A 10,020-nucleotide genomic window follows, 5' to 3' on the forward strand; every position below is an offset into this window, starting at 1 on the left:
TTTCCCCTGACCATCTCCCCTCTGTGTCTCAATAAATACCTTGGTTACTTCATCCCAGTTTCCTCGTCTGAGTCTGCTCTTGGGTTCCACTCCGTAACAGTATCCCCCAAAAGAGAATCATGCCCCTCTGGTACAATCACAAATATAAGTGTGTGGCTTCTTGGTTTCCCCTTTATAGTTAGCCGACACAAACCTTTAGTCTAAATTGCTTGGCCATTGTATGCTTTGAGAACCACAGCCTTTTGCATGATGGCTGGTTTGTGCTTTAGCTCATGAAAATCCCTCATATTGATCAGGTTGGCTTTAGCCAGCTTTAAGGTCAAAATTGTACCATTGACCACGAGCGGTACAACGCAGTGGTCACTAGCTACATTATGGACCTGTGATGGTTCTTGCCCGTCCTCCATGCAATCCACAGTGCCCACAAACAAATCACTTTGTTCATTCTCCTCCATTTCAATGGTGTGAACATTTTGTCTCCCATACCTGTCATTTGCAAAACACATTTTTGGTCAAAGTCATATTGCTTGTGGCTCCTTTGTTCATAGGCCCCCTTGTGTCCTTGTCTACAAAATCCACTGCTGCGCTTTCCATGTCCATAGCAGTGTTTGCTGGTGTGGAGCTAAAGGTTTTAATATGAAATTGTGCCAGCTCATTCGCCTGACATATTTTTACTGCAGTGTCCAAATGTAACTCACTTTCCCGCAGCAATCTCTCTCTAACTCTGGAGTAATTTATACCAAACACAATCTGATCTCGAAGCATAGATGAGGTTAGGTCTACAAAATTACGTCTGTGCTTTTAATTTCAAATCTGTAAGAAAGACGTCAAACTTGTCACCTTGCTGTTGTATACGACAGTGAAACATAACGTTCATATGTCTCGATCTTCTTATCAAACTGATCTAGTACCTCCGCGAACTCTTCTTTATCCTAATTTGCAAACGTGAAGGTATTGAATTGCCTGTGATCCCGCTATACATAGGCATATCAATTAATAGGCTAATTGATGGCCAACAGATGCAAATGTATCATTCTCCACATTTAAGACTCTCAGACCATGAGAAATAAGATTCTCTGGTCTGATGAAACCATGATTGAACTCTTTGGCCTGAATGCCAAGCGTCACGTCTGGAGGAAACCTGGCACCATCTCTACGGTGAAGCATGGTGGTGGCAGCATCATGCTGTGGGGGATGTTTTTCAGTGGCAGGGAGACCAGTCAGGATTGAGGCAAAAATGAGCGGAGCAATGTACAGAGAGATCCTTGATGAAAACCGTCTCTAGAGCGCTCAGGACCTCAGACTGGGGACAACGGGACAACGACCCTAAGCACACAGCCAAGACAACGCAGAAACATCTCTGGAGAGACCTGAAAGTATCTGTGCAGCAACGCTCCCCATCAAACCTGACAGAGCTTGAGAGGATCTGCAAAGATTAATGGGAAAAACTCCCCAAATACAGGTGTACCAAGCTTGTAGCATCATACCCAAGAAGACTCGAGGCTGTAATCGCTGCCAAAGATGCTTCAACAATGTACAGAGTAAATGGTCTGAATACTTATGTAAATGTGATATTTCAGGGTTTAATTTTTAATAAATTAGCAAACATTTATAGAAATCTGTTTTTGCTTTGTCATTATGGGGTATTGTGTGTAGATTGATGAGGAAAAAAAACATTTTACCCAATTTTAGAATAAGGCTGTAACCTAACAAAATGTGGAAAAAGTCAACGGGTCTGAATACTTTCCGAAGGCACTGCATGTCAGAGGCACACACAGTAGTAACCCTTTGTAGCATCCCTGTATGCTTGCTTGACATCTACCAAGAGGTCTGGGCCTTTATGGCACAGAAAGAACAGGATAGGTCTACACAAAGATACTAGTGATATAGTTATTGGCCAGTGTGCTTTTACCCTACGCTGGTCCAACTTCTCTCCCTCAATCACTACAGTAGCATTACACTACAGTAGCGTTACTTGAACTTCTATCGCTGCATACTGGAGCTGGTATAACTACCATCCTCCTGTACCACCTGCAGGTTGGAGAGGTGGCCACCACCATTCCCAATACATAACGCTTTTGTTTTTCGTTTCTTTCTACTTGGAAAGGTGTTTCACGCACGTTATGTTGCCTAGTTCCAGGTACATTCAGGGAGAATTGATTGTTGTGTGCTCCACAAAAATAAATGGTCTTTCCACATGTCATAAATAGAGTGGATGGTTAAAGGTCATTCCTTTCTTTGACGTGTGCTCATAGCTCAAGGTGTTTTATCTCTGTCATTGTGTTGTACAGTAATCGGCTTCAACATGGAGACTGTGACTTACAAGAACCTGAAGTTCCAGGTGTGGTATCTTGGTGGACAGACGAGTATCAGGTAATTAAATGAATACCACAACAAGCCTTTCATGTATATGCATAAACACATTGTTGAGTGTAAAAGGACGACAGAAGCTTCCTCAAGGTATCACAACTTCCCATACATTATTTTGCCACGCCTCTTTGTATAAAGGGTTTGGCCTACTTGCCTCTGCTCCCCAGTCTTTCCCCTAACCCTTGTTTCTCGTTCCCCTATCCCCATCCCAAAAATCGCAGAACCACACGGGGGGACCTAGTGAATGACCTGCAGAGAGCTGGGACCAAAGTAACAAAGCCTACCATCAGTAACACACTACGCCGCCAGGGACTCAAATCCTGCAGTGCCAGACGTGTCCCCCTGCTTAAGCCAGTACGTGTCCAGGCCCGTCTGAAGTTTGCTAGAGTGCATTTGGATGATCCAGAAGAGGATTGGGAGAATGTCATATGGTCAGATGAAACCAAAATAGAACTTTTTGGTAAAAACTCAACTCGTCGTGTTTGGAGGACAAAGAATGCTGAGTTGCATCCAAAGAACACCATACCTACTGTGAAGCATGGGGGTGGAAACATCATGCTTTGGGGCTGTTTTTCTGCAAAGGGACCAGGACGACTGATCCGTGTAAAGGAAAGAATGAATGGGGCCATGTATCGTGAGATTTTGAGTGAAAACCTCCTTCCATCAGCAAGGGCATTGAAGATGAAACGTGGCTGGGTCTTTCAGCATGACAATGATCCCAAACACACCGCCCGGGCAACGGAGTGGCTTCGTAAGAAGCATTTCAAGGTCCTGGAGTGGCCTAGCCAGTCTCCAGATCTCAACCCCATAGAAAATCTTTGGAGGGAGTTGAAAGTCCGTGTTGCCCAGCGACAGCCCCAAAACATCACTGCTCTAGAGGAGATCTGCATGGAGGAATGGGCCAAAATACCAGCAACAGTGTGTGAAAACCTTGTGAAGACTTACAGAAAACGTTTGACCTGTGTCATTGCCAACAAAGGGTATATAACAAAGTATTGAGAAACTTTTGTTATTGACCAAATACTTATTTTCCACCATAATTTGCAAATAAATTCATAAAAAATCCTACAATGTGATTTTCTGGAAAAAAATTTCTCATTTTGTCTGTCATAGTTGACGTGTACCTATGATGAAAATTACAGGCCTCTCTCATCTTTTTAAGTGGGAGAACTTGCACAATTGGTGGCTGACTAAATACTTTTTTTATCCCCACTGTACACCTATTCACAGTTGACAATTCTTCTATTCAGTTTCTGTGGGTATGTGTTAATGTGTTAGCTGTACGTAACCTGAATACAATTTATGTTTGGCTGTGTGGACTTGGAGACAGCCAGCAAGATAACTATTGTGTTTTGTCAGCTTGTGTAACATTTCTATACTCATTGTTTAATAAAATGTGTTATATTTTTTTATTACTGTGTGGTGTGACTCCCTTCCCATGCCCTAGCCTAGAACCTGGTTGTGAGTGTGACACACAAACACACACACCCACTCCCGGAAAGTGAGTGCATTCAGTAAAGGAAGTAAATCCAGTCCAAAAGTATCTGGGCTGAGCGTAAAGAACACAGTCAGCTGTGTTTGGAGTTTCCCTCGCTGCTCTATCGATTGCTCCATACATCATTATTCATAGTGGAGAAGAAACACTAGTGAATTCTGTCCCGGGTTGTCTGACAGAGACAACTGTCCCAGCCCAAGTATGGCCCACTCTGCAGTAAGCCTACAGACCCCATCTGAGGATGAGTGTCCCATCTGTAGGAGTACCCTGACGGACCCACATCACCCTGATGCCTGTTCTCATGTGTGAGTAACCTCTTTTTATTATCATATTCTCTGGTGTTATATTGCAGTTTGTAGCCTAATCTGTAACTTAATTTGTAGCCAGGTCTTTCTGTTCAAATTGAGTGAATGTAAAGTAGATTCAAGTTTACACAGAAGCTACTCTGTAGCTGTGAACTCCCAGAGCTGATGGTTGGGTTATATCAGTCTCTAACCCCAAATAGTTCCAAATAGGTCATTCTCTCTAATGAAATTATTTCAGTGTAAGGAACTCCCTCAAATACATTTTCTATTAGTTCTCTTTATTTCTATGAATAAAGACCATCAGCACAGTGCAAAGAATAGCCTCTTTGTACAAACTCAACATTTATGTTTCTCATTCACAGCGCTTTTCAATATCACTTGCGTAAAATTATAAACTAGTGAGATGAGCTCAGATTGTAGACTAAAGTATAGTTTAGGCATGTCAGATTGTCAAAGATGATATGCTATGATTTGACCAATGCCTTCATACTCTAAGTAATAAACAGATTATTTACTTCCTCCACACTTGCAGTTAAATAACACTGAGGGGAATTTTTCCTCACCTCACAAAAAATACCTGACTATACCAAATACTATACTTATAGGGGAGAGTGGGATAACTTGATTTTTTAAAAACAATTTACATCACTCCGTAAAGGGAAATGTACTATTCTTTCTACCAAAGATATCTACATATATTTCAGGATGTTGTGTATACCTGGGAATAATCAGAATGAATGTACAGTTGAAGTCGGAAGTTTACATACACTTAGGTTGGAGTCATTAAAACTCATTTTTCAACCACTCCACAAATTTCTTGTTAACAAACTATAGTTTTGGCAAGTCGGTTAGGACATCTACTTTATGACACAAGTAATTTTTCCAACAATTGTTTACAGACAGATTATTTCACTTATAATTCACTGTATCACAATTCCAGTGGGTCAGAAGTTTACATACACTAAGTTGACTGTGCCTTTAAACAGCTTAGAAAATTCCAGAAAATGATATCATGGCTTTAGAAGCTTCTGATAGGCTAATTGACTTCATTTGAGTCAATTGGAGGTGTACCTGTGGATGTATTTCAAGGCCTACCTTCAAACTCAGTGCCTTTTTGCTTGATATCATGGGAAAATCAAAATAAATCAGCCAAGTCTGGTTCATCCTTGGGAGCAATTTCCAAACGGCTGAAGGTACCACGTTCATCTGTACAAACAATAGTACACAAGTATAAACACCATGGGACCACGCAGCCGTCATACCGCTCAGGAAGGAGACGCGTTCTGTCTCCTAGAGATGAACGTACTTTGGTGCGAAAAGTGCAAATCAATCCCAGAACAACAGCAAAGGACCTTGTGAAGATGCTGGAGGAAACAGGTACAAAAGTATCTACAGTGGGGAGACAAGTATTTGATACACTGCCGATTTTGCAGGTTTTCCTACTTACAAAGCATGTAGAGGTCTGTAATTCTTATCATAGGTACACTTCAACTGTGAGAGACGGAATCTAAAACAAAAATCCAGAAAATCACATTGTATGATTTTTAAGTAATTAATTTGCATTTTATTGCATTACAAAATAGATGGCATCATGAGGAAGGAAAATTATGTGGATATATTGAAGCAACATCTCAAGACATCAGTCAGGAAGTTAAAGCTTGGTTGCAAATGGGTCTTCCAAATGGACAATGACCCCAAGCATACTTCCAAAGTTGTGGCAAAATGGCTTAAGGACAACAAAGTCAAGGTATTGGAGTGGCCACCACAAAGCCCTGACCTCAATCCTATAGAACATTTGTGGGCAGAACTGAAAAAGCGTGTGCGAGCAAGGAGGCCTACTAACCTGACTCAGTTACACCAGCTCTGTCAGGAGGAATGGGCCAAAATTCACCCATCTTATTGTGGGAAGCTTGTGGAAGACTACCCGAAATGTTTGACCCAAGTTAAACAATTTAAAGGCAATGCTACCAAATACTAATTGAGTGTATGTAAACTTCTGACCCACTGAGAATGTGATGAAAGAAACAAAAGCTGAAATAAATAATTCTCTACTATTATTCTGACATTTCACATTCTTAAAATAAAGTGGTGATCCAAACTGACCTAAGACGGGGAATTTTTACTAGGATTAAATGTCAGGAATTGTGAAAAACAGAGTTTAAATGTATTTGGCTAAGGTGTATGTAAACTTCCGACTTCAACTGTAAACATTCCAGTTTTGAAAACATAGCTTCTGGTCTCTAGGCACAACTTACCCCAGGTATGTTGAGCCACGGGACAGGGTAAGTTAAGCCGTCTACAAATGTCTGTACTGAATGAAATATTACCACTACCTTTTTAAATCCATGTCTATCTTTATTTCCCAAACAGAATTCAACACAATCACAATCATTTTTTTGTCTTTTAATAATATTAAGCATCTTTTGGCACAGGCTTAACACCTAACAAACACTTTTAACATAACAACATGTTACACTTCAATTTGCCTAACTTGCCTGTGGCTAGACCATTGGCTTAACTTGACCAAAGACAAACATTTAGACTATATTAGCCCACACAGCTACAAGGATGCACTATCATGCTAGGTTTAGGACCTCATATTAAGACTTATGAAATGATGAACTCTTCCTAAATATTTGGTCAAATTATAAATGTTGAGTATAGTTTCCTAGAAACAAAGGTGGCTCAACTTACCACACTCACCCCTATGTTAAACTCTTGTCTTAATAGCAATCAGAAGTAGCCTATTAGAATGTGGATGAGAGTTCTTTAACCTTTCCCTTCCACACTTACGATCAGTGTAGTCTGGATTTATGACATAGCTGCAGTGTTAGTCAATCGCAGCTTCTCACAGAACAGGTTTAATTCTTCCTGTAAGTGTTTACTTCATGACTGAAGAATGTGCCACTTTATCAATGGTCAATAACCATAGTTGTGCATGTTGCTTATGCATTTCATTGAATGATGCACTGTAAAACTCAATCTTCTGTTGTGTGTGTTCCAGGTTCTGCCGCCAATGTCTGACCCGTTCTCTAATGTGGTTACCCCACTGCCCTGTGTGCAGAGCTGAGGCGCGGGTTGATGACATCAGGCCTGTCAGAGTCAAGACGAGGGTCATGGTCATCAGGTTGGGTCAACCTCTACCAGGCTTGTCAGGGCTTTCCACCCCAGCAACAAGATCTGTGGCAGGTGACGTCCAGAGGTGAATGACTTACTGGTCCAGATACAGCCAAACACACACAGCCAAACACAGCCAAGTACAACAGAACCACATCGAGACCCTGGGTGTGCATGACGTATTTTAGCATTAAATTCAGAGGTTTACAATTCATGCATTGACAGTCTCAATAATGACCTAAAGGTTGACCAATTGAATACTTAATGTTTCTTTTTTAGCTATATCAGACTGCTGCAAATAGCCTCAATGACAGAAGGAAGGAGCCTGGCCAATCAGACCCCAGCTGTCACCACAGCCCCTCCCCCTCCCGCCCCAAGACCCCTCCACAGACCACTCTCTTCCTCCATCACTCCTCCTGCTCCAACCAATGATGTAGACCTATATATGTCTATGACTCGTAGACCTGCCCCCACAGTCATTCCAACAGCTGGCACTACTGCACCTACCAGCCCACCTGCCACCCCACCTGCCACCCTACCTACCATCACTCCTCCTGCCCCAACCAATGATGTAGACCTATATATGTCTATGACTCAAACACCTGGCCCCACAGTCACTCCAACAGGTGCCACTACTCTACCCGCACCTACAACCCCAACTACCATACCAGCCATCACACTGACACCTACCATCAGATCTAAACCCACCCCCACACCCCGCACCAGGGCTCTCTCCGCCCCAGGACAACAGCCTTTCGCCATCCCTCAGCACACACCTTCCGCAGCTCAAAGACCCACCTCCATGCCCTCAACCTCTACCCCTGCTCCCCCAGTACTGGCTGCTCCTCCATCCCTCTCCTTCACGGATGATGGGTAAGTCAAAGTCACCATTGGTCTGTACGTTTGCATAAGTGTGCTTGTGTGGTGATTAGAGTACATTAGATTGTTATACTGCATATTTGCTGCTCATTGTTGACTACTGCAGACTCATCATGAGAAATGTAACCTGATCATGTTCTATTTTCAGTGACTTGTATGAAAACTTGCCGGGCCTGCAAGGCCAGTTAGCGAGGTAAGAATGTATCGGTTAAGAGTGAATATTTACCCTTGTCTTCAAGATATACAACTACAGTATTACATTTTTATTTTCCTCTCCAACGCTCACTCTGTGTCTGTCTCTGTCTGTCTGTCTCTCAATCTCTGTCTGTCTCTCACTCTCTGTCTGTCTGTCTGTCTCTCACTCTCTGTCTGTCTGTCTGTCTCTCACTCTCACTCTGTCTGTCTGTCTGTCTGTCTGTCTGTCTGTCTGTCTGTCTGTCTGTCTGTCTCTCACTGTCTGTCTGTCTCTCACTCTCTGTCTGTCTGTCTCTCACTCTCTGTCTGTCTGTCTCTCACTCTCTGTCTGTGTCTCTCTGTCTGTCTGTCTGTCTGTATTTCACTCACTGTCTGTCTGTCTGTCTGTCTGTCTGTCTGTCTGTCTGTCTGTCTGTCTGTCTGTCTGTCTGTCTGTCTGTCTGTCTGTATCTCACTCTCTGTCTGTCTGTCTGTCTGGATCTCACTCTATCTGTCTGTCTGTCTGGATCTCACTCTATCTGTCTGTCTGTCTGGATCTCACTCTATCTGTCTGTCTGGATCTCACACTCTGTCTGTCTGTATCTCACTGTCTGTCTGTCTGTCTGTCTGTCTGTCTGTCTGTCTGTCTGTCTGTCTGTCTGTCTGTCTGTCTGTATCTCACTCTCTGTCTGTCTGTCTGTCTGTCTGTCTGTATCTCACTCTGTCTGTCTGTATCTGTCTGTATCTGTCTCTCTGTCTCTGTCTGTCTGTCTGTCTGTCTGTCTGTCTGTCTGTCTGTCTGTCTGTATCTCACTCTCTCTGTCTGTCTGTCTGGATCTCACTCTATCTGTCTGTCTGGATCTCACACTCTGTCTGTCTGTATCTCACTGTCTGTCTGTCTGTCTGTCTGTCTGTCTGTCTGTCTGTCTGTCTGTCTGTCTGTCTGTCTGTATCTCACTCTCTGTCTGTCTGTCTGTCTGTCTGTATCTCACTCTGTCTGTCTGTATCTGTCTGTATCTGTCTCTCTGTCTCTGTCTGTCTGTCTGTCTGTCTGTCTGTCTGTCTGTCTGTCTGTATCTCACTCTCTCTGTCTGTCTGTCTCTATCTCACTCTCTCTCTGTCTGTCTGTCTGTATCTCACTCTCTCTGTCTGTCTGTCTGTATCTCACTCTCTCTCTGTCTGTCTGTCTGTATCTCACTCTGTCTGTCTGTCTGTCTGTATCTCACTCTCTCTGTCTGTCTGTCTGTATCTCACTCTCTCTGTCTGTCTGTCTGTATCTCACTCTCTCTGTCTGTCTGTCTTTATCTCTCTGTCTGTCTGTATCTCTCTCTCTCTGTCTGTCTGTCTCACTCTCTCTCTGTCTGTCTGTCTGTCTGTCTGTCTGTCTGTCTGTCTCACTCTCTGTCTGTCTGTCTGTCTGTATCTCTCTCTCTCTCTGTCTGTCTGTCTGTCTCGATCTCACTCTCTGTCTGTCTGTCTGTCTCGATCTCACTCTCTCTCTGTCTGTCTCTATCCCACTGTCTGTCTGTCTGTGTCTGTCTGTCTCTATCTCACTCTCTGTCCGTCTGTCTGTCTCTCACTCTCTGTCTGTCCGTCTGTCTCTCACTCTCTGTCTGTCCGTCTGTCTGTCTCTCACTCTCTGTCTGTCTGTCTGTCTGTCTCTCACTCTGTCTGTCTGTA

The 10,020-nt window shown here is 43.1% G+C and overlaps 1 protein-coding gene across 1 annotated transcript in view; it reads left to right on the forward strand.

The window, feature by feature from the left end:
- Positions 1-4,066: 4,066 nt before the first annotated feature.
- Positions 4,067-10,020, forward strand: part of LOC311130510 (E3 ubiquitin-protein ligase RNF138-like) — a gene marked incomplete at both ends in the record, with an annotated part of 11,390 nt that continues 5,436 nt past the window's right edge. Inside the window, 2 exons of the mRNA XM_084163268.1 lie at positions 4,067-4,170; positions 7,175-7,372. Of these exons, the coding sequence (XP_084019394.1) occupies positions 4,067-4,170; positions 7,175-7,372 (302 nt within the window). The remainder of the gene's footprint in view (positions 4,171-7,174; positions 7,373-10,020) is intronic.

The sequence above is a fragment of the Coregonus lavaretus genome (assembly GCF_964263955.1).
Source record: "Coregonus lavaretus genome assembly, chromosome: 6".
Lineage (NCBI taxonomy): Eukaryota > Metazoa > Chordata > Actinopteri > Salmoniformes > Salmonidae > Coregonus > Coregonus lavaretus.